This window comes from Pelophylax lessonae (genome assembly GCF_965119305.1).
Source record: "Pelophylax lessonae genome assembly, chromosome: 4".
In the NCBI taxonomy this organism is placed as follows: domain Eukaryota; kingdom Metazoa; phylum Chordata; class Amphibia; order Anura; family Ranidae; genus Pelophylax; species Pelophylax lessonae.
This window is the reverse complement of record NC_138771.1, coordinates 560,660,145-560,685,390: the sequence shown is the minus strand read 5'-3', so window position 1 is coordinate 560,685,390 and position 25,246 is coordinate 560,660,145. Positions and strand designations below refer to the sequence as shown.

At 45.2% G+C, this 25,246-nt stretch overlaps 1 protein-coding gene across 1 annotated transcript in view; it reads right to left on the bottom strand.

Moving 5' to 3' along the window:
* Positions 1–25,246, bottom strand: part of CDCA2 (cell division cycle associated 2) — a 75,855-nt gene that overhangs the window by 37,251 nt on the left and 13,358 nt on the right. Inside the window, exons 3-7 of the mRNA XM_082253685.1 lie at positions 18,592–18,722; positions 16,080–16,239; positions 13,345–13,472; positions 7,124–7,208; positions 1,794–2,005 (exon numbers count right to left, since the gene is read on the bottom strand). Of these exons, the coding sequence (XP_082109811.1) occupies positions 1,794–2,005; positions 7,124–7,208; positions 13,345–13,472; positions 16,080–16,239; positions 18,592–18,722 (716 nt within the window). The remainder of the gene's footprint in view (positions 1–1,793; positions 2,006–7,123; positions 7,209–13,344; positions 13,473–16,079; positions 16,240–18,591; positions 18,723–25,246) is intronic.

Below are 25,246 nucleotides of genomic sequence, written 5' to 3'. Positions count from 1 at the left end.
GAGTACAATGTACCATATAGATGGGGGGGGGGGGGGGGGGGACTGGGAATTAAAGGGGACTTTTAAATTCCAATAAGCCTCTCGCCCGCAGACCCCAGGGAGGTTATGGGGACAAGGTGCTTTAGGGGGGAGCACTCACTTGCCCCCTTTCCTTCATACTCAGATAAGGGTCTGGTATGGATTTTGGGGGGCAACCTAGGCAGTTTTTTTTTATATGGACAAGGGGTTCCCCCTTAAAATCTATACCGGACCCAAAGGGCCTAATATGGATTGGGGGGGGGGGGGGGGGACACCCACACGCTGTTTTTTTTCCTCAATTTTAATTGCCAGCAATTATTTTGTGTACATTCAGCTATCAGCAAGGAAGCCCACTGACAGCTGATAAATCATGGGTTGTTAGGGACGTGGCAGCTGGCTTGGCGGCTCACTCCTTAACAACCAGCTATAAACACAAGAAATGAGGGCAATAGAAAAAAACTGCCAAAATTGTGTTCAAAACTGACAGGTGCAAGTCAATAAGCTTGTAATTCACACTAGAAACATACACGACACGACCAAGGATATTTCACACGTCAAGCGAATCGGATGCAGATCAAAAAAAGGTCAAACTGGTATCAGTGCATCCCTAACTATTACCCCTTTGCTTTACTGTTGCTGTTTAGACTTGACTATCTGGCTTGTACAATTTAAGACTGGCAGTACACATACAATACTATTAGCTTTTTATGGGGATTTTAATTTGAATTTGGTTGTCATTTAGGAGGAAATAACAGTTCTCTATGGTAGGTAAAGTTATCGCTCAGGAAGACTTGGTTGACAGCTCAATGCAACTGAAAAGTTCCTGCAGTGCCCAAGGTGCAGCCTACACAAACACTGCCCAGCGGTAATGATACCTACAGTAGAGACTTGCATGAGTTTTATTACCCAAACATTATATTTAATCTTAATCCACAGTAGACACCTGTAACCCAGTTCAATAAAAAAAGAAAAAAAATCCAATACTGGAAGCAGACATGCCACATACATATTATATATCTATATATATATATATATATATATATATATATATATATATATATTTATTTATTACACACACACAGCCAAAAGTTTATGGACACCGAACCATCACACCTTTACAAGTTAGCTGGGCATCCCGTTTAAAAATGATGTGCATAAATATATCCCATGTATGGCTACAATGGCCTCCACTAATCTAGGAAGGCTGCCAACAAGATTTTGGTGTAGGTTAATCTGTGTTTTCAGCCAATTGCATTTGTGAGGTCAGATACTAATGTTGGACAAGAAGACAATGAACGAGATCTGCTAAGACCGTGCTCTCAATCAGCTTTCCAATTCATCATAAATGAGTTAAGGTAAGGGCTCTGTGCAGGCCGCTTGAGTTTCTGCACACCAAATATTTCTTTATAGTGTTGGATTTGTGCAAAGGAGCACAGTCATGCTTGAAAAGAAAAAAGGGCATTCTCCAGTGTCACCAACAAGGCTTGAAAACACACACTTGTCTAAACTTGTCTAAAGTGCCTTTAAACGCTTTAGTATTAACTGTACGCTTCCTTGCAAACACACAAATGCAACCATTTTTAGGGGTGTCTACAAACTTTTGGCCTTTTGCATGACTGGATAGACGTCTACAATTTCTTTGGACAGATAATGTAATAAACTTTGGTTTAGATATTTTATAACCCTGACCAAAAACAGCTGGAAGAACTAATTATCAGAGTATGGGTGTAAGTGACTTCATTAAAAGTTTGCAGAGGCTTTCCGTGGACACTCACCCTTGAGCTGCTAGACTCCTTCCTGGAAATTTTCTTCAATACAGGCCGTAAGATAAGGCTGGAGGATGAGGGACTGTCAGAACTGCTAATCTGATTATGGCACAAGGTTTTTTTTGATTCCGGAGGACTGAAGAGATCTGCAAACATGACCTTCCTCTTCTGGACTCTTGTAGAACTTGGCACTGGTGGAATCTCTTCATTCTGTACGTTTTCTGTGCCAGAGAGAAAAACCAGAACATAAAATCACATGGAGGATAAATTACAGTCTGAGACCCTGCCCTATTAGGTAAACTTTGAAACCCAGTACTCATTAAAGTGGTTCTCCATGCAAAATACTGTAGCTGCGGACTTTAAAAATAGGATTCGGCATCTTAACTAAGGAAAACCAGAGGAGAAGCCTTGCAGCAGGTTTCCCACTGTGCATGCGTGCATCCAAGACTAAGCTCCAGGGGCATCCATGACTAAGCTCCAGGGGACAGAGCAAAACATGTTGGGGGCGTGACCTGGTCCGAGTCCAGGCTGAGTTTGCCACTCTATCCACCTCCATAGGATTCCTCAGATGTGCGGCATCAGGGATCACCCCTTTCGAGCCACTGCAGGAGCCAGGACAGGTAGCATCCCCTGCTGGCACACTCAGCAGCAGATGTGGAGGTACCCACCTGTACACCACTTATCCACCGAGCCTGAGCGTCACAAGAGGAGTAAACAAGTCATATGAGCGAGCAGTGCTTTGTGAATGGTCCCACAGTCTTCTGGCACCAGTGATGTGTCCCAGAAGGCTGCAAGGGAGGGGGCAAACTTCCAAGGATATAGAGATATATATATATTTATTATTATTTAATATATATATATATATAAAAAAAGAATGGTTGCTCTACATAAAGATGACCTAGGCTATAAGAAGATTGCCAAGACCCCGAAACTGAGCTGAAGCACGATGGCCAAGATAATACAGCGGTTTAACAGGACAGGTTCCACTCAGAACAGGCCTCGCCATGGTCGACCAAAGAAGCTGAGTGCACATGCTCAGCATCATATCCAGAGGTCAGGGTTCATACACATTTTCACCAATGAAATTCCATGACTTTTCCATGACTTCACGTAAATATTCATGACCTAATGTTTCATGAAATGTCTATGTATACGTGTTAAATAAGAAGAAAATCTATGTCACACCCAGCATATTTTTACTAATATAAATGACAAGCTTTGTAGTGTACAGTGGAATATGAAATATTTATTTAAATAACGCTTGCACAGTAACAAGGTTTCATAACATAAACCCTGAGAACCGCTTAGAAATGGATTAACGTAAGGTGCAGGCGGACTGGTATGGATGGCACAGACAGTCAGATGCACAAAATGCAGCACAGTAATCTTTTTAGGCCCAAGCGACAGTCATTATAAGGTGCAGGCGGACTGGTATGGATGGCACAGACAGTGAGATGCACAAAATGCAGCACAGTAATCTTTTTAGGCCCAAGCCACAGTCATTATAAGGTGCAGGCGGACTGGTATGGATGGCACAGACAGTGAGATGCACAAAATGCAGCACAGTAATCTTTTAGGCCCAAGCAACAGTCATGAGGTGCAGGCAGACTGGTATGGATGGCACAGATCTGATGGTGCACAAATGCGGCACTTACTTTTGGGAGAAAGAACAGTGGTGCTCCTGCTTGCCCAAATAAAGCTGTTCAGGTGGCAGACATGAAGGTGCAGCTGGACAAAATGCGGCGCTTACTATTCTTAGGCCAAACTTAACAGTCCCATGAGGCAGAAAAGAGTTCTCACAGAAAGGCGACTCAGGATTGGATGCTTAATTATTTATTTACATTTATTTTTAACATTCCCGTAGGACTGGTACAGTAGGTGCCCGCAGTTTGCCCTACGGTCGGTCACTGGCCAGCAGCAGCCGAGGAAATGATCGTGCACCAATGACAGGCAGCGGGGAGGGCCGGGCCGCGGTTTGCCTGGATGTGACTGGCCAGCAGCAGCAAACCAATCACAGGCAGCGGAAGCGTCACTGGAGAGCGGGCCGGCCGCATGAACGTGATGACGCGGGGGTGCGGTAACTGAAACGGTTACCGCTCCCTTCCGCATCATCATCACATTCATGTGGCCCGCCCTCCAGTGACGCTTCCGCCGCCTGCGATTGGTTTGCTGCTGCTGGCCAGTCACATCCAGGCAAACCGCAGCCCGGCCCTCCCCGCTGCCAGCGATTGGTGCTTAGTGCATGATCTACTCCTCGGCTGCTGTGGACCCGGAAATCAATGTGCACAAACACATAAAATAAAATAATACATTTGCAATAAAAGTTTTAAGCATCCGCTCCCCCCGCCGCTCCTCCCCAGATTTCCATGACTTTTCCAAAACATTTCTAAAATCATACTTTTCCATGACCTTTCCAGGCCTGGAAAGTGTCATCTCAAAATTCCATAACTTTTCCAGGTTTTCAAGGACCGTACGAACCCTGAGAGGTTGTCTTTGGGAAATAAGATGTTTGAGTGCTGCCAGCATTGCAACAGAGGTTGAAGGGGTGGGGGGGGGGGGGGCAACCTGTCAGTGTTTAGGCCATATGCCGCACACTGCATCAAATTGCACAAGAAAGCCCGCAAACAGTTTGCTGAAGACAAGCAGACTAAGGGCATGGATTACTGGAACCATGTCCTATGGTCTGATGAGACCAAGATAAACTTATTTGGTCCAGGTGGGGTCAAGCAGCAACCAGGTGAGGAGTACAAAGACAAGTGTGTCTTGCTTACAGTCAAGCATGGTGGTGGGAGTGTCATGGTCTGGGGCTGCATAAGTGCTGCCGACACTGGGTAGCTACAGTTTATTGAGGGTAACATGGACAACATATACTGTGACATACTGAAGCAAGGCATGATCCCCCTTCCTTTGGAGACTGGGCAACAGGGCAGTTCTCCAACATAACCCCAAACACACCTCCAAGATGGCCACTGCCTTGCTAAAGAAGCTGAGGGTAAAAGGCGATGGACTGCCCAATCATGTCTCCAGACCTAAACCCTATTGAGCATCTCTGGGGCATCCTCATACGAAGGTGGAGGAGTGCAAGGTCTCCAACATCCACCATCTCCATGATGTCATCATGGAGGAGTGAAAGAGGACACCAGTGGCAACCTGTGAACTCCATGCCCATGAGGGTTGAGGCAGTGTTGGTAAATAATGGTGGCGACACAAAATATTGACACTTTGGGCCGCTGGTTGGACATGCCTGTTATAGACAGATATAGGCTATAGTTGAATCCTGCATTATACATTTGCGAAGAGTCTATTCTGCCTATGATTGTCCATGTTTATACAGAAAACTTCCTGCTCTGCATGACACTGCTATAAAACAGACTTTCCCCGCTACTAAGCTTTTACCTGTGCCTCTGCTCCCAGCATGCAGCCAGTGTGGCAGCTGCTCTAACAGCAGGTATCCTAGCTGCTATGAAAGTTACAACCTGCTGCAGATTAAAAATATAAAAAAAAAAAAAGTTGAATCAGTCTAGAATAAATGTCTGACTGGGCTTGTGAAGACGGGGATCTTTGGGCACAATAGAAAAAGTATATATTACACTTGAAAAGTATGTTTAGCAGTCTAAAATAGATTGATAGTCCTGAGAAAAGACTTCGGCCTTTGATTACTGTCTTGAAGGTTTATGTGAAGTGATAAAACAGAATACCAGGTAAGCTTTATCTTATAGGAGCTATCTTTATAGTCATACAAGTGTAAAAGTGCTTTAGGGCCTAACATGTACGAAGATTTATACTGAAAGAAATATGTCCCTGCACCTTGTGATCACCCTTCTCTAATGAGGCACCGGGATCACCCCTTTCTCTCTTTCTCAAAGTTATATGTTGTTATGCAATTGCCAACTATTACTTATGTACCTTTTGACATGTACACTTTTTGCTATGTACTTATACTGTTTACTGGTATTGTTTTGTACCATATTTCATTTTACTTCAAAAAAATGGTTTGAAAAAAAAAAAAAAAAGGAAAGGAATATGTAGGTTCTCATTAGCATTTTAAAACGGTTAGTTATCTGGATGTCATGATGATGCAGCAGCTTCAATACAGAGGAGAGGATTTACTATAAGTGGAGAGGCGCGACACGCCTCCTCTCCAACGCGTTTCCTCTGAAAAGACTTCTACTGGGATAGAAGTCTATCCCAGTAGAAGTCTTTTCAGAGGAAACGCGTTGGAGAGGAGGCGCGTCGCGCCTGCCACCCACGTCATCCGAGGTGTCCGTGCTGCAGCCGGACACAGGATACTGAAAGGCTCCACATTTACATGCCAATACCAAGACCTGTTTCCTTTAAGTACATTTGCCTATGTTTTCCTAATAAACCAAGGATAATACACTACAGGCGGTTCATTTGTTTCATTACATGGTATGCACTGGAGCTACAAGTTGAGCTATATCATTGGAAGAGTGAATAAACTGATTGTCTGGGGAACACTCAGGAGGATACCAACATCATTATCCAATTTAACCAAGGGAATTATCTCAGATACGCAAGTTATTAGAGACATCTGGTAAGAGGCTCCACTGTGTGTCACACCAGGGTGAACTGTACATGCCATTGCATAGAGTTAATGCCTGAGAAATTTATCTATCTGGTAAGCAGGATTGTCAGCTGGTGGTGGGATCCTTTATCACTTTAACATCACCTTCCTTTGAATATTTCAAGCACCCACATGTCAAGATACTTCAATTCATTTGTTATCACCTGATGGACTTTGATTTTGTTGTGAATCACAGTTTTGGACATTTTAGTCTCTTGAGCTGTTTGGAATTGTTCATTTTGATTTTGTCACATTTCACACACCTTTATGTAGTGTATATCAACATATTTGTTGTCCTACACATTTTGTTTAGCGCACCAACCCATTTTTCACAAGCCTATATTAAGGCTTACCTATTAGGTGCTATAAATATCTCCTAAACATGCACCGTTTAGGAGATATTTAGAGTGCATGTACCCGATGAGGTCATCGGCGCATGCGCTCCGAAGGAACGGCCCTGTGCCGTGAACGGCGCATGCGTGGCAGTGATGTAATCGCGCCTCCGGCCAATCAGATGGGCGGAGGACGCGATCCAGGAAGCAGGACGGCCGAACATGTCGGCCGTCCTGTCGCTGAGTGGGCGGCACTGCGGGGGCTTTGTTTTAAAGGTAAGTACTTCATAATTAGCTAGTATGCGATGCATAGTAGCTCATTATGCCTTTGTCTTTACAGGTTTTTTTTTTTTTTCTCTCATTTTTTAGGAGGGTTTACTTCCTCTTTAACTGTACTGTTTATAGAAAGCAAGACTTCATACCAAAATTAGACACAGCAGTGGACAATCTGGAAGCTGAAGAGCCAGACTCCGAGATCTTCTCCAGCACAGGGACTTGTTCAGTTTCCTACCAAAATACAAAATGGGAAATCATAAGTATACAGACTCTGAAAAGCCTAACTTAGCGATCCATTTTTAGTAAACGTAGGGAGAAGCCATGCTGCACACATTTGCAGTTATGGTAATCAGCTTTGTAATTTATGGTTAAATGAAAATACAAACTATTCAATGCAGTTTCACATAGAATGATATGAGTCTAAGTCTAATGGGGACACAGGAATTTAGATACTTGCAGGTTATACTTCTGGCTAAAGGATTGGACACTTGCAAACAAAACTTGTAGGTCAACCCCAGGATAAACCCTTCTCTACCCAGCAAGCCCAACTTTGAAGCAAGCAGTACTAAGAGCATGAACAGAAACAGACCCACGCCCCTCATTGCACTTCAAGAAAAAGCCTTTATGGAGTACAAAATTACTTTTTTTTTCTCATACATTGGAGGGACAAAGGAATCCAGACACTGTCAGAATGTCCAAAAGCAGTAGTCCAAAACGGAAAGCATTATTACTTTATACACATGTATACCACTTTAATTATTTTTCACACACCCACCTCCATTTTTTCTCACCTATTACTTAATTCCCTTCACATCCTCTGATTTTAGTTCACCCTTCACCCTCTCCCCACCTCATTATTCCTCCCTCACAGCTTGAACGATCAACCATACAGTATTTCACAAAAGTGAGTACACCCCTCATATTTTGTAAATATTATATCTTTTCATGTGACAACACTGAAGAAATGACACTTTGCTACAATGTAAAGTAGTGAGTGTACAGCTGGTATAACCGTGCCAATTTGCTGTCCCCCTCAAACTAGCCACTTTCCCTCCCCGGTGTCTTGTGACTCGTTCGTGTTACAAGGTCTCAGGTGTGAATGGGGAGCAGTTGGGTTAAATATGGTGTCATCGCTCTTACTCATACTGGTCACTGGAAGCTCAACATGGCACCTCATGAACGGAGTATATGGGAAAAAAAAAAAAAAAAAAAAATTGTTGCTCTACATAAAGTTAGCCTAGGCTATAATGGAATTTTTGACTTACCGTGAAATCAATTTCTCTGATGTTTATTGACAGACACAGCTCCTGATTCTTCATTGGGTTATACTGCTCTACAGGAGTAGGACACTAGGCAGGAAAAAGCTTGACTACGCCTATGGGCAGTCCCAGGGTGTATACACCCACACTCAGCTAAGGCACTTCGTTTTGTTGCAAGCAGTGCCAGAAGAAAGCCAACCCCAGAGGGGTGGGTGCTGTGTCCGTCAATGAACATTAGAGAAACTGATTTTACGGTAAGTTAAAAATCCCATTTTCTATTTAGTTCATTGACGGACACAGTTCCCGATTCTTCTTAACCATTGGGACATCCCAAAGCAGTGTTAAACATGAGGGGTGGGAAAACAGCAGAAAAAAAAATTCCTAAGGCTAACCATAGCCAACCAGGTAAGAAGCTCAAATAAAACAACTGTAGCTCACCTAAAAACAAACAACACCCTCAAAGAGGACCAGATCCTCTAAACAGCAGCCTGCAAAACCTTGCGGCCAAAAGAAGCATCTGCAGATGCCAACACATCAACTTCATAAAACTTTGTAAAAAAGTGTGCACAGACGACCAGATGGCCGCCTGGCAAACCTGCATCAATGATGCCTGATGACAGAAGGCCCAGGAAGCACTCAGCACCCGAGTGGAGTGTGCCTTACTAGGGAAAGGAGGAACCTGACCCCTAATTGAGTAGGCCTGAATCAACGTGTCTGATCCATCTGGAAATGGTTGCAGCAGAAACGACTAACTCTTTTCGAGGTCCAACCGTGAGTACAAATAGTGACTCTGACTTCCTAAAAGAATCTGTGGCTGCCAGGCACACCACGATTGCCCGAACCACATCCAGGGAATGCAGAGCAATTTCCTTAAAATGTTTTGGCCTGGGACATAGGGAAGGCAAACACAAGGTCTTCATTCAAATGGAAATCAGAGACGACTTTTGGAAGGAACAATGGACAGGGACGAAGAAACACCTTAGCTCTGTAAACCAACAGGTAAGGTGAATGACAAGACAACACTACCAGCTCCGACACCGTGCACGCAAACGTAATAGCCACCAAAAAGGCCACCATCTGGGACAACGTAAGCAGGGGAACCCCCCAATATTCCCGAAAGGAGATTCCTGGATAACTGACAACACCAATTGCAGGATCCACGGCAGTAATGTAGTAATAACCAAGTGTCGAGCTCCCTGGATTATAAAAAAAAAAAAAAAAAAAAAAAAAAAAAAAAAAAGGTACACACTAAGAAAAGCGTGGCCAATGGACATTGAAAGAAAACTGCCAAAGCCAAAATTGGCTCTTGATGGTACTCAAGGCCAGGCGCTGCTCAACCCCCCACTGAAGGAACGCCAAGATCAGAGTCACAGAAAAAGAGCTAGGGACAACCCCAAAAGACCCACACCATGCAACGTACGTCTTCAAAATAGAATGGTAGATCTTCCTAGAGGTAGATCTTCAAACCTTTTAACAGTGTAGGAATCACAGATTCAGACAAACCGCTATCCTTCAGCATCTGGCTTTCAACAGCCAAGCCGTTAAAACCAGTGACTGCAAAGCAGGATGGAAGATTGGTCATTGAGACAGCAGACCTTCACTGAGAGGAAGTCTCCAAAGTGCATCGGCGACCAGTCATACCAGATCGGTGTACCAAGACTGGGGAGACAAGTATGGAGCCACATGAAACCTTTGCTGCCTCGATCTTGCACAGGAGTCTTGGCAGAAGTTTGAGAGGGAGAAAGGTATAAACCAGACGATAATGACACCAAGGAGCCACTAATGCATCTGCCAGAGAATCTCGAGACCATGCCACATACCCTTGATGGAATGTGAATGGCAGGGATGTCTGCGCTGACATCTGCCACTCCATAGAGCTGCATGGAGCATCCGATCCGGTCCGCCTGAAAAACTGACAGGCAGACCGGATCGGAAAGCCCGTGTGAAAGGAGCCTTCTAAGCCAAGAAGAATGGCTCACGTTTACGACGTGACTCCTTGCCCTCAGTAGCCTCAAAACAGGAGATTCCCTACAAAAGGGGAGATCAGATAAGACCTTCTTAGAAGTCTGGTCCGCAGACCAGCACTGTCATCCAGATAAGACGCCGAAGGACCACTGCTGATACAGACAGTCTGAAATCAAACAAGCCGCATCCAAACAGGCATCACAGATAAGTTGTAGCGCCTGGATCAACGTGTCTGCCAGCTCAGCAAAAACAGGGGGAAGCAGTTTCCCCTCCAGTTCCTGGCGTAAATGTTTAGCCCACTCGTTAGAGTTTGCAACACCAGGGCAATAGTAAATACCGGCCTAAGCCGAACCAGTGAAAACATGGCGGGCTAGAGCCTCAGCTCTTCTATCAACTGGATCTTTAAAGGCCAAGGACTCCCCAACCGGAATTGTAGCTTTAACCTGGAAACCGGCAAGTCCACTACAATTGGGACCGTCCACTTTTTAAGCAGGGAATCCTTATAATGGATACCGCATACCTATATCCTTATAGGATACCGCATAGCAAAATGCTTAGGAACCACAAGAGTGCATTTTGGACAGTCCCACTGTTATGTGACAATGTTGTAAAAGTAAGCGTGGAAGGGGAACACCCCTGCCACGGTGGAGGACCGGTGGTGCCAAAAGGGACCGCCATGTTTAAAATTTCACACAATCAGTGCATCCACCGGTGCCTTTTTATGCACGGCTAGAGGAGCAGAGGAAACATCCTGACTGTCTGAGCACTCAGGGTGTGTGGACGCAGACCTTGTAGGGTGACTCGCGTCCATGGCGGCCAAAAAAGATTCAGGATCTGATGGACAGATGAGGCAGGGGAGGGCGGTGGACGCTATATACTAAGGTCACCCGGAAAAACATAATCAGGGGAGGGCCGTCGACTGCATTTCCCAGGGTGCACAAATGGACTACCTACTGGACCACGCAAAAAAGGGGCGGGAGGGGGGGGGTCGCCCTCCGAGTCCCTCCATAGAGGTCCGCACAATAGGAAATAGCCCCATAAAAAAAAAAAAAAAAAAAAAAAGGCCCGCCGCTGTGACACGGAAACACGGCCCCGCAGCGCTAAAAGGGGTAGGTGCCCTCCACAGTAAGGGTTGCCATCAAAAGTTAAACCGCCCCCCACAGCGCCACCCCTTCCAAGGGAGGTGCAAAGCTGGTTGCGTGGTCTAGTAGGCCGCAAGCCGCGGCCTCAATTTGTGTGGAGGCCCAGCCGCCTGGGCGCGAGCCTCAGGGGAGCCAACCACCCAGGGGCGACGGATGCTCGAACTGAGGGTAGTGGCTTCAGCCACCCTCACTGGGGCCGCCCCACATTGCTTCCACGACCAGTAGGCCGCAAAGCCGCAGCCTAAATTTGGGGCCGGATCCGGCCGCGTGAGGAACAGAACCGCAGATGCTAAACTATCTGCTCCTCCAGCCCAACAACTGCAGTAGGGAGCCCAGAGGACATCCCTGTCCTAGTCAATCAACCCCACTTTGTGCACCAGGAAAAACCCGGTCAAAGGCAACTCCAACAAGCCCCCCTTAAGAGCATGTGGCAAAAGTCAGCTCATAACCTCACCCAGGGAAGGGGCTGAAGACCCACAGAGACCACCAAATTTTTAGAGGGCCAGGTGGCGGAACTCAGGGGTCCCACCGTCTCAGGAAGGGTCCCACATGCACCCCAAAAACCCTCCAGGGGTAGAGGGGGGACAGCTACTTACCATGCCAGGAACAGGGTGGGCACCGCTGACAGACCACCGATCCATCGGGATGCCAGATCGTATGCGCCCTCGTGAGACATTTAACTCGCAGGCCAGTGCAGAGCTGAGGCCTGGATCTAGATTATCCAGTCCTCACCCAGTCCGGCACTTGATTGTAGATTCTCACCAGAACAAAACAACAAAGATAGGAAATAATCAATTTAAAAAAGAAAAAAAAAAATTGCCAGGACCCGAGATTCCAGCAAGGTACTAGGTCCTTACTCCTGACTAAGCAGAAAAATACTGAGCGCCTATAGATGAGTGTGAGTTTATACCCCCTGGGACTGCCTATAGGTGAAGTCAAGCTTTTTCCTGCCTAGTGTCCTACTCCTGTAGGGGCTAGTATAACCCAATGGATAAGAAGAATTAGGAGCTGTGTCCGTCAATGAACAAAAGAGAAAAGAAGATTGCCAAGACCCTAAAACTGAGCTGCAGCATGGTGGCCAAAACCATATAGCGGTTTAACAGGACAGGTTCTACTCAGAACAGGCCAGGTTCTACTCAGAACAGGCCATGGTCGACCAAAGAAGTTGAGTGTGCATGTGCTCAGCGTCATTTCCAGAGGTTGTCTTTGGGAAATAGACATATGAGTGCTGCCAGCATTGTTGCAGAGGTTGAAGGGGTGGGAGGTCAACCTGTCAATGCTCAGACCATACGCCGCACACTGCATCAAAATTGTCTGCATGGCTGTTGTCCCAAAGGAAGCCTCTTCTAAAGATGATGCACAAGAAAGCCCGCAAACAGTTTGTTGAAGACAAGCAGACTAAGGACATGGATTACTGGAACCATGTCCTGTGGTCTGATGAGACCAAGATAAACTTATTTGGCTTAGATAGTGTCAAGCGTGTGTCGCGGCAACCAGGTAAAGGAGTACAAGGACAAGTGTGTCTTGCCTACATTCAAGCATGGTGGTGGGAGTGTCATGGTCTGGGGCTGCATGAGTGCTGCCGGAACTGGGGAGCTACATTTCATTGAGGGAACCATGAATGTCAACATACTCAAAAAAAAAAAAAAACAACACGCTTGCTGTTAGAGATATTTTCCCTTGCTTTCTGTTCTGGGATAGCCTACCAAACAGGAAGTAAAGCATCTCTAATGGCAGAAAAACCTGACAGGAGTTCTAATCCTTTTCCACTTCATCCAAAACTAAAGAATTTAGGCTATGGATATATGGATAGGTAATTTTAGATCTTTAGCTCCATTTACATAAAGATGAAGATTTAAAGTGTGCTGTGAACTCGGCTACCCACTAAGAATGTGGGGCAAATAAGAGTACACAAATTATTCCAAGCATCTGCTAAGGACATTTTGCATTCTCTGTCATTTTAATTCTGTAGCACTTTGGATTGGGTGACCAATCGCATACCTGAGTGGCCCTCTGTGTGGAAATTAGTGGTGCGTCGGGCTTCACAGGTACACTTTTTATCTCCAGAAGTGAAGTATGACACATTCTCTTCCTCTTGACTGGCGGTTCAGCTTTTTCACATGCGTTTCCTGGAAAACCATAAAAAAAAAAAAAAAAAGATAGAAACTTTTTACATGCAGACTTGCAGTTACTGATTAGTGATGAGAAAAAAGGGGAGAAAAAAACAAAAAAAAAAAAAAGAAGACATAGGTCTACTTCATTAAAGTGGTTGTAAACCCTATAAAAAAAAAAAAAAAAAATTAAAAAAAAAAAAATTAAAAAAAAAAAAACCTGCAAGTCAAAGGCATAATGAGCTTTTGTGTAACTTACCTTAAAACGAAGCCCCGACACGGACCCCTGGACATCGATGCGGGCGCTGCCATGATCCCTCGTCGTCTCTTCCGGGTTCGGTGGCTCCGGCGCGCTGATTGGCCGGAAGAGACGGCTCCAGCGCGCTGATTGGCCGGAGCCGCGATGACGTCACTCCCGCGCATGCGCGCGGGAGTGATTCTTCCGGCAAGCTCCCGGCAACTTCACTGAAGGTCCCCCGGACCTTCAGAGCGCATGCGCCGCTCGCACGAGCCGCTGCATGCACTGTAAATATCTCCTAAACCGTGCCGGTTTAGGAGATATTATTTGTACCTACAGGTAAGCCTTATTATAGGCTTACCTGTAGGTAAAAGTGTCAAAAAGCGGGATACAACCGCTTTAACTGTTTTGTTAAAAGTGTATATCAAAAGGGAAAATTAAAAGAAAAACAATTTAGTACATCTCTGCAATAAATCCACAGTTCCCCATATTTAGTCCTTTAACCACTTTACCACTAGAGCATTTTGCTGTCTTACGTCCAGGCCACTTTTTGCGATTCGGCGCTGTGCGATTTTAGCTGACAATTGCGCGGTCGTGCGACGCCATACCCAAACAAAATTTACATCCTTTTTTTCCCACAAACAGAGCTTTCTTTTGGTGGTATTTGATCACCTGTGCGATTTTTACTTTTTGCGCTATAAACAAAAAAAAAAAGAGCATAAATTTTGAAAAAACAACAATATTTTTCAAATTTTTTTATATGAAATACCCCCCAAAAAAATGTAAAAATCAAAATTTTTTTAAATTTTTGGCCAATTTGTTTTCTGCTACTTATGTTTGGTAAAAAAAAAAATCACAATATTTTGATTGGTCTGCGCAAAAGTTATTGCGTTTACTAACAAAGGGAAAGATTTCTGTCATTTTTGGTGTTTTTTTTTTTTTTTTTAACGCGTAATGGCAGCGATCTGCGATTTTTTTGCGGGACTGCGACATTGCGGCGGACAGATCGGACCCTTGACTGACATTTGACACTTTTGGGGGTACCAGTGACATTACTGCAGTAATCAGTCAGTGCTATAAATATGCACTATTACTGTAAAAATGACACTGGCAGGGAAGGGGTTAATTTTATTGGAGAAGGAGGGGTTAATGTATGCCTGGTGCTTACTGACGTGTGGGGGGGGGGGTGACTGAGTGACACAAGGACAGATCCAGGGTTCAGCTATGCTGCCTGTCACTTCAGAGATCCGCCCGCTGTGTTTACACACAGCGGGCGGATCTCCAGACTCGATCCCCGACGATTGGGGAAGAGCGGCGGCGATCGCCGCTGCTCCTCCCCTGGCCCGACTCCCGCTGTGACTGAAAACAGCGGGAGCGAGCCTCCGGCACCGCGCGAGCGCCGCCCACAAGGGGGAGTGTCTGACGACGTAGTACTACGTCGTCAGACGATAACGAGCCACTTTGCCGCAGTAGTACTACGGTACTCAGTGGTAAAGTGGTTAAGTGTAACTAAAAGGCAATTTTTTTATTTTGGATAGATCAAGTAGAGTAAAGGAGGGTTACAACCCGTTAGGGCAAAAAAATAAACACTGTGTGCCAAAAGGTGAGATTTCCCTTCACTTCCCATAGACAAAACAGGAAGTGAGAGGAAAGCTCTCCAAAGTGAGTGATTTCTAGAGTGTCCCCATCAGAAGATTGCCCCTCTATTACCGTTCCGATGTCAAACCAAAATTTGGGATTTTTCTTTTACTTTCGATGATAACCGTAGACACAAAGAGAGGGTGAATCACCCTAGCAGAGGCACAGACCGCAATAAAAACTAACAGAAATTCTAATCCCTCACCACTCTATCCAACAAAAAAAATAAATAATAAAATAGATTTCCCTTTACACTTTAAACATGCTGCAAGTACAGAAAAATAAAAGTTTTTTTTTTTTTGTTTTGCCAGAAATCTAGTGCTCTCCTACATTGCTGCTGAAGCTGACAAACTTTTTTGAGCTCTGAAATCCCAATTACATAGTGCCCCCCATCTCCACAATCCTTCCCCAACTGGCTGCAGTCACCGTTCAACTATATATTTTCCACCCGGATCTTTCAGTTTTTTTAATCAAAGTTTTTTTTTTAACTGTGTGGTGCGGACAGGGCCACCCAAGGCCTGAAGTTTTGCAGATTCAGCCGAAAGTCAAGTCAACGACCAGCATAAGAGTGTTCTTGAACAAGTTGAGCTTCCTGGATCACAATATCCGCTGAACAATTCCCAATATGTATTAACCTGCTTGTCTTCAATATTTCACAGTGCCCAGTTCTCATAAGTCAGTGTATGCTGAAACAATGATCATACATTATTCTGATGTGTTAGTAAATCTAGAATCACAGTTTTGTTTACCATTGCTTCCCAAGGTGTTGCACTGCGTTTCTTCTTCCTGCTCAGAGAATCCTGGAAATGGAAGTTTTCCTTCATTCTCCTCAACTGCTTGGAAAGCATTTCGAAAAGACGACAGTTTTTCTTTTAGTAATGAATTCCGTGGAGATATAAAGGGGTTGGACTGTAAAATAAATAAAATTGTTAGCCGTACAAAATGTGATATATTAAAAGCGGAGTTCCGGACAAAATTTTTGGTTTTTTTTTAGCTAACAATACCCCTAGAATAGTCAGGGCTAGTGCATTTACATTAAGATATCCTGTAAACTGTCCCGTTTTTGGTTTGTGCAGCATGAATTACTTACTTTGTGAAGTTCTTGCACAGCGCGGCCATCTGCGGTTTGGGCAGCTGAAGCCGCAGTGTCTCTCTTCCTGGATTTCGCGAGTCCCAGAATGCTATACCCTCGTCACTTCCGGTGCAGGCGCATCATCCCACAGCTGGTTCCGCGTCATTGCGCATGCCCAGAAGCTGTTCTCGATCCATCGGCAGAGAATGACGCGCCTGCACCAGAAGTGACAAGGGACATCGGTGCAGGCGCATTGACTCCTGGGATTGATGACACTAATCTCCCAGGAGTCAATGCAAAGCAGGAAATGACGTCGGCGGCCGCGTAAGGAGGAAGAAGTTATTTTTCATTAAAAATAAGGTAAGGGAGCCTAAAAAAGGGCCTATCTGGCAGGTCCTGCAATAGTACATTGGCCAATAATGGCATCAGAATAAGAAAGCCCTTTCCCAAGTCTTCTACATAACTTTATATTTTGTGTTTAAAAGAAGTTCACCTATTAAAGAGGAAGTAAACCCTCCTCTGACACTTGTACCTATAGGTAAGTTATTATAGGCTTACCTATAGGTACTGTAAATATCTCCTAAACATGTACCGTTTAGGAGATATTTACCTTACATGCATCCAGTGACATCACTGGCGCATGCGCTCTGAAGGAACGGCCGCTGGTGCTGTTCCTTCAGAGGCCCGTGCCGAGACCGCCGGCGTGCGCGGGAGTGACGTCACTGCGGCTCCGGCCAATCAGACGGCCGGATGCCGCAATCCCGGAAGACAGGCGACTGATCATGCCGCCAATCATACATGTAAGCGGGTGGCACGGCGGGGGCTCGTTCTAAGGTAAGTATTTCATAATGAGCTAGTATGCGATGCATACTAGCTCATTATGGGTTTCTCTTTCAGGTTGAAAGAAAAGAAAAAAAAAAATTTTACTGGGTTTACAACCTCTAACAAAAAATAATAAACATTTTTGCAGGTAAAAAAAAAAAAAAAAAAGTGCATTTACTATTTTTTGTGTCAGGAGCCACGAAAGCAATGTACCAGTGGCTCACTGCCCCAAGGGGGGGGGGGGGGGCTGCTGAACATATTACACCCTAAATATGGATGGAACACTCAGAAAAGGTGAAGTTGTCCCCCTGCTGTGACTTAAGTTGGTACATCTTGATGACCAGTCACCTTGGGGGAGGTACCTGGAAACTCTGCCGTCCAACTTACAGACAGGGTGGTTGTGCGGAGGTTGTACAGATAATGCACAGCTTGTAGTGCTTATTTTGGTCTGTCTACATGTTCTGCATTTATGCTGTGAAACTTACGAGAGCCAATAGGCATGCACATGTGTAACCTTCTAGAGTAGTTTTGTTGTTTTCTCTTTCTATGCATACTCCTGGCATAGAGAATACTGGACACTGTTCTACATGCGTGTGATTAGGAGTCTGCCAGTTATTCTAACAGGCATTTTTACTGACTTTACAGAAATTACATTGTTTTCTATGTGCCTTTTCTGTCTTGTATTTGAAAACCAAAATAAAGATAAAAAAAAAAAAAAAAAAAAAAAAAGGTTAACTTATCCTTTGAGTGCCGGTTCACACTTCCGCGTTTGCGGAGATCGCATGTAATTCGGAGCGCACTGCTCCTAATTACACGCGATCTGATGTGCGAATGAGAGTTCAGCCATACACTTTGTATGGCTGAATTCGCACTGTATCGGCACCAAACACGCACAGGATGCTTTTTTTGAGCCGCAGTAGAATCTGTGCGTACTTTCAGATTGCACTGTGATATGCAATCGCAACTGGGGGTGTCGTTAACTTTTAATGGACACCCCCTGCGTATCGCATAGGGCAGTGTGAACTGCCAGATGTGCGGATGCGATGCGGGAACACGCTGCATATTCGCAGCGTTCCCGCATCGCAGAAGTGTGAACCGGCACTAACACCTGCACTTCTCTGTACCCCTCATGGCTGTTGACAATGACACAGTGGACTGTAGCTGTCTCATGCAGGCAGGCCTGACCAGGCCATCCTGAGTGCTAGTTCTTCTCTAGTGGCAAGTCAATCACGGTCATTTAAAAATGCTGCCAATGTTGGTCTATGAATATCAGATTCACTTATTTGTAGATCTACCGCTTGGTGTCCCCAACCTATACTACAATTGTTTCAGCTGTTGCACATTACAGAAAATACATGACTGTTTACCAGAGGCTCAGGGCTGGCCTTCTTGCTTCTCTGCAGCGCAATTTGACGAATGAGAAAATTCATTTCGGGTGATCCGCGGACACCGATTGTAGATCTACGCCTGTGTTTGTGCAGAGTTCTGGGGGATTTTCCTAAACATAAAAGAATGGACAGATCAATTAGAAAACAATACAAAAGAAAAGGGCAAGAAGGTTAAGTTGATTCTGAAATGTTTTATATATTAAAGCAGATCTATAGGATAAAAAAAAAAAAAACAAATTCAAATTAAAACTTACCCGTGACTTTTTTTTTTAGAAGTCTTTCAGGACAGCACCTTAGAGATCGGGACCAGGGACAGGAAATACTTCACCGTCAAGCTTTAAGGAGGCTTCTCCCCCCCACATATCCTCAGTTAGGCATAACAGAGTAGAATACAGCATAAGGGAACTGCTTCTGTACTGAAAGACTACTGTAAAACAAGTCTAACTTGAATTTCCCCAAAACGTCCTTCAGAACAGGGAGGGACAACAGCTTGCTTTCTACCAAGGCCTGATCCCTCGCCAACAACAGATCCAATCTGTAATGGCGACAGTGGATAAACTTGACCACATTGCTGCAGGCTGGCACCAACCCTTTCTGCCCAGATGGCCACCAGAGCTCTAGTGGAGTGAGATTGAATCCCCAACAGTGGGGCAAAGTTCATCCGGACTAAGGCTTCTGTGATAACCATTCTTCGTTATCAGGCTATGGACCCTTTAGAGATCTTTTGGTTATTTTTGGCACCAGCATACAAAACAAAAAAGTAGTCTGAGCTACTAAAATCCTTGTTTACCTCCAGGTAACAACACTGCTCTTCTCACATCTAAGGAATGGAAATGTACTTTGACTTCCAATGGGTTCGGGGAAAGGGTTGGGGGGGGGGCAATTCCTGAGAACAGTGTTAAATAGAAGCAACTTTTCAAAGAAAACACGGATCTGCTCTTAAAATAAATCCTATTCAGGAAAAATTGATAAAAAAAAGGCTCTCCAATAGAGCATGCAGTGTGCCAATCCTGCGTTCAGAAGATACCGGTATCAGAAAATGTAATGCTTCAAAAAAAAAAAAAAAAAAAAAAAAATTTTTTTGTTAGAGCCTGCAGGACTACTGAGAGATCCCATTTTGGGAAGAATAACTGGCAAAGTCTTGACTGAGCTAGGGCCTTACTACCAAAGTTTCACATGAAATAGAAGCCTCCAGAAACACCCCTAAAAGCATCTACTTGTACCTTGAGGGTACTAAATGCCAGACCTGTCTCCCCCCCTCTTGTAAAAATTCCAGACTAGAGGAAAGATTTTATGATGATTAGAAGAAACATGCATAGGGGTTGATTTACAAAAACTAGAGTGCAAACTCTGGTGCAGCTGTGTACGGTAGCTAATCAGCTTCCATTTTTTTTTCCTTTTTGTTAAAGACTAATTGAACAAGCTAAAGTAATGCCTCGTACACGCATCGATCGTTGGCCGTGAATTTTCGGCCAACGTCCGATCGGCCGATTTTCGGCTTGTTAGTATGATGCTTTCGACAACCGACTCCGACTTTTCGGCCAAAAAAAAAAATCTGGTGTGCAGGCTATAAAATTTTTGTTGGCCGTCAACAGAACGGCCGATTTTCCGTCAGTCAGTACAGATTTCGGCAGACAAAAATCTGATGAGCAAGACTGGGCATGCTCAGAGAAGAAAAAAAACACACGGAAAGTAAACCATCACATGACATCACTTCTGAAGTTGGTTTTTGTTGGCCGAGAAAATTTGTGCGCAGTCTAGAGCACATTTCATTTCAACCAACACAACAACACTGGACAAAAGATGGCCGATCGGTCGGCCGATAATCGTTGCGTGTGTACGAGGCATTAGAAGCTGATTGGCTATCATGCACAGCTGTACCAGATTCTTCACTCTAGTTTTAGTAAATCAACCCCCAAGAGTTGTAAATATGCCACACTACGTGGTGGTTCACACTCATGCTAATTCTATGCGGATCAGATGCAAATCGGAAAAAGCATAGATTCCCATGTCATGTAAAAAAAAAAAAAAAAAAAAGCATATTTTCCATTTAAGGCTGATCACATATACGAGGTGCAAATTTGATCCAGTTAAAGGAAAAAAAAAAAAAAAAAAAAAAAGGAAAAAAAAAAAAAATTGCAGATGTGACCACTACCCTCACAAACTCGCACTAAATTCACATTCCAATTACACATGGCAAGCAGAAATTGCAATGAGAATTCGCACCATGTGCCACTTTAAATTCACACCGAATTCGCAGTGCATAAGTGTGAACTGACACTTAATGGCCCTAGTCACTTTCTTTATGGTTGCAAGACGAATTGATACTAAATGCTCCAAAAAAAAAAAAAAAACACACACAAACAATTCTAAAAGCTGCTCCTCAGAAACCAAGCTGGGAGGCTTAATCTGGGTTCACACTGGTGCGAACACAAACATCACATGTGTTGACGATGTCTGCGATGCAAATTTAGCCACACAGTTTGTATAGCTAAATTCGCATTGCATTTGCACCAAAATAGCGCAGGACCTTTTTTTGGTCTGCTCTGGAATCAAATGGCATGGGTGTTCACACCCATGTGATCTGATTCCTGCACCATTTCACAGTTAGCACTGCGATCCGATCTCTGGGTAACGCAATGAACCCTGAAGCAGCAAAGGTGGCCCACTGATAAGAATGGTACGCGAGATCCAAACAAGGATCTCCTCTGCCAATGCTTGCAGTCCTCTGCTTTTTGTCTCCTTGGCTGTTGATATAGGCCAGGATCGCTTAAAAGCAGAACTTTACCCATAGCAACTTGATAAAAAAATAATGTTCTTTAGCAAGGAAAATACATTTCACATTAATAATTATGCTATTAGTGTGTGCAGTAAATTGCCTCCAACCTGTCTCTTCTTCCTTGAAGCTGCCATTTTGCTGAAGCCCAGAGCCCCTGAAAAGTTGTAAATAATAAAGCGGAACTAAACCCATTGATTTAATGTGTTAAAAAAAAAAAAAAAAAGTTATATTCCTGGAATGCTGGGATTGCTAACGGCCACATTTGCTTGTGTCCTCAAACTGTGAAACCATGAAATGGCTGGGGTCACAACTAATCACATGTACAGCACTATAGGCATTCAGCAGATAGGCCTCTACAAACTCGGCAGTGCCGAAAAATGGAGAGCAACTGAGCATTGGAGGGCAGGATGAGAGTATTACTGGACAGTACAGACACATTTGTTATGTTTTATATAGCTATACCTGCAAAAGTGGCCAGCATGACGTAATCTAACAGGACTTTTCTCACTAAAGTTCCACTTTAAGCAGCAGTTTCATTGACCATGCCCATGTCCTCGAAAGCTAAATCCAGACTTTTTGACTTGGGGACAAAAAGCCATGTCTAGGTTATGCATTTTATCCTATATGGCAGCTGAATCTTCCTCAAAAATAAATCTCCTCTTAGAAGCTATATAAAAAAAAAAAAAAAAAAAAAAAAAAAAAAGGATTTTTGACTTACCGTAAAATCCATTTCTCTGATGTTCATTGACAGACACAGCTCCTGATTCTTTTTAACCATTGGGTTATACTGCCCCTTACAGGAGTAGGACACTAGGCAGGAAAAAGCTTGACTACGCCTATGGGCAGTCCCAGGGGGTATACACTATACACTCACTCTTAGCTATAAGCACTCAGTTTTGTTACAAGCAGTGTCAGAAGAAAGCCAACTCCACAGAGGGGTGGGTGCTTTGTCCGTCAATGAACATCAGAGAAATGAATTTTACAGCAAGTCAAAAATCCCATTTTCTATTTCGTTGATTGACAGACAGCGCCTGATTCTTAACCATTAGGGCGTCTCAAAGCAGTGTTGAACATGAGGGGTGGGGAAAAAAAAAAAATTCCATAAACTGGAGCTCACCTGAAAAAATTTCCAATACACTAAATCGGCAGTCTGGACTCTGCCAGAGTCCAGACCCCCTGAGGACGCCTCGCCATCCGGGCAGGCTGGCATTTGTGTCGACAACCGTCCAGTACAGAGTTATAAAGGATTTTCCCTGTCGAAGTGCCAGAGAATGAAGCCACCTCTAGAGACTGGATCCTTGTCCCATTTCACCAGAATCTCTTTAGCAGAGATCTTGTGTGGAACTGTGCAGACCACCTTGAGGGTGGACACCATTAGGCAGAGCACCCGCATGCAAGCCCAGAGGGATGACAACTGAAGCTGAACAGAAGCGGAATTGCCTCCTGCAATGTCTGGAGTTTTTCCAGAGGAAGAAACACGCTGGCTGAGGCCGAATCCAGAGTCAGACCCAGATAGTCCAGTTGTGGTGGACAGAACCAAAAGCAGACACCTGCAAGCTCAGAATCCAACCAAACTCCCATGCCACACAATCTCCAGTTGTCCATCAGAGCAGCCAGACTCCGCTCGCAGAATAAAAATCATCCAGGTACCCCAGTACCACCCTCCCCCGCTGACTCAACAAACAATGCCAGCACCGGGGCCAACACTTTTGTGAAGACCCGAGGAGCGGTGGCGAGACCAAAGGTCCACGCTACAAGCCGATATTGCTCCTCGCCCATGGCAAAACAGAGGAAGCGTTGGTGACCGGCACAAATTCGAATATGCAGGTAGGCGTCCTTGATGTCGATAGAAGCGAGAAAAAATGCCCCCGACGTAGGGACGCCACTACCGTGTGAATGGACTCCATGTGAAACTTCTGTACTCGCACAAGCAGTTTAGCACCTTGAGGTCCACATTTGGATGTACCTTGCCTTCCTTTCTGGGTAGAGGTTTGAGTAAAAACCCCTGAAAAAAAACTTTCCGAATCGGAACAATCACCCCTTGAAGGAACAAGTCTTGCACTACCCCAAAGGGACTTGCAAGTGATCTGGGGACAAGTGCAGTTTGAAAGGGAAGACCAAACTCGATCTCGCAGCCTGACCGAATAACTTTGTGGACCCACGTGTCCTATACCAGGAAGGTCCATGGTCCCGGAAACCAGCGGAAACGTCCCCCCACCCCAGATACGGGTGAGGGCGCCCCTTCATGCAGAGGCAGCCTTGTTAGCAGGTCTGGAAGAGCCAGCTTGTGGCTTGCCAGACCAGGTCCTCTTGGTGGAGGCCCTGACTTTTGATCCCTTGTCTTGAGACCCTGAGGGACGAAAAACCTCTTCTTATGAGCCAAGGAGAATGTCCCACGTCTACAACTGGGCTCCTTGCCCTTGGTAGCCTGCGGAAGAAGAGTACTCTTCCCCCCTGTGAGACTCTTAAATAGGTCATCTAAGGAAGCTCCAAACAGGCAATTCCCTACAAGGGTAGATCAGATAAGGCCTTCTTAGAAGTCTGGTCCGCAGACCAGTATTTCAGCCAGATAATACGCTGAAGGACCACTGCTGATACAGACAGCCTAAAAATCAAAAGAAGCCGCATCCAAAGAGGCATCACAGATCAACTGTAGACCCTGGACCAACTGATCCGCCAGCTCCGCAAGACAGAGAGAAGCAGTTTCCCCTCCAGGTCCCGGTGTAAAAGTTTAGCCCACTCAGTCAGAGCTTGCAACACCAGGGCAAAAGTGAATACCGGCCTAAGTGCCAAACCAGCCACACAGTGAATATATGGCGGGCCAGAGCCTCCGCCCTCCTATCAGCTAGATAAAGGCCAGGGACAGTAGGTAGCTTTATTTACCCTGGAAACCGGCGTGTCCACTACAGGTGGGACCGTCCAATTTTAATATTGTTAATCCTCATAAGGACACTGCAAGCAAAAGGTGCCTAGGAAGCACTGCGTTTCGGACAACCCCACTGTTTTGTGACAATGTTGTCAAAGTAAGTGGAAAAGGGAACACCCTCGCCGCTTTGGAGGGCCTGTGGGTGCCAAAAGGGACTTGGACCTCCGATGCAGCATCAGCCGCAACCTCCGTTTTAAAGTGTCACGCACTGACACAAACACTGCATCCACCAGCGCCTTTTCATGCATGGCTATAGGAGCAGAGGAATTATCCTTGCTATCTGAGCACTCAGGGTGCGTGGACGTAAACCCAGTAGGGTCGCTATATACGAAGCTCACCCGGAAAACAATCAGAGGAGGCCGCCAACTGCGATCCTGCAAAGTGGACGCCGACCAAGGGCCCATGAATGGACCACCTACTAGACCCTGCAAAAAAACAAAGGGGGGGGGGGGTGTCACCCTTCAAACCCTCCATTGAGGGGATTATAGGAAATAGCCCCTTTAAAAAGGGGGCAGCCCGCCATGACGGGGACGCACAGGCAGGGTACCCCGATTGTCCTGCAGCGCTAATGTTGGGCATGTGCCCCCACACAATAATGGTAGCAAGGCTGTCAAAAAAAAAAAAAAAAATGAAGCGCCCCCAAATCCACTCCTTCCAAGGAAGGCGCCAAGCTGACCACAGGGCCTGGCAGGCCGCAGCCAAAATTTTTGTGAGGCCCATCCGCAAGTGCACAGATCCAAGCCTGGCAAAAGCCCAAAGGAAGAGTGGGGGCTTCAGATAAATGCACTGAGGCCACCCCCCAACGGACGCGTCTGACTCGGCCGCTTGGCTTAGTTGGCCACGGTCCAAATTTTTGCGGGCGCCCAGCCGCTTGGACGCAAGCCGCAACGGAGCCGACGACCCAGGGACAGCAAACGGCAGACAGCGGC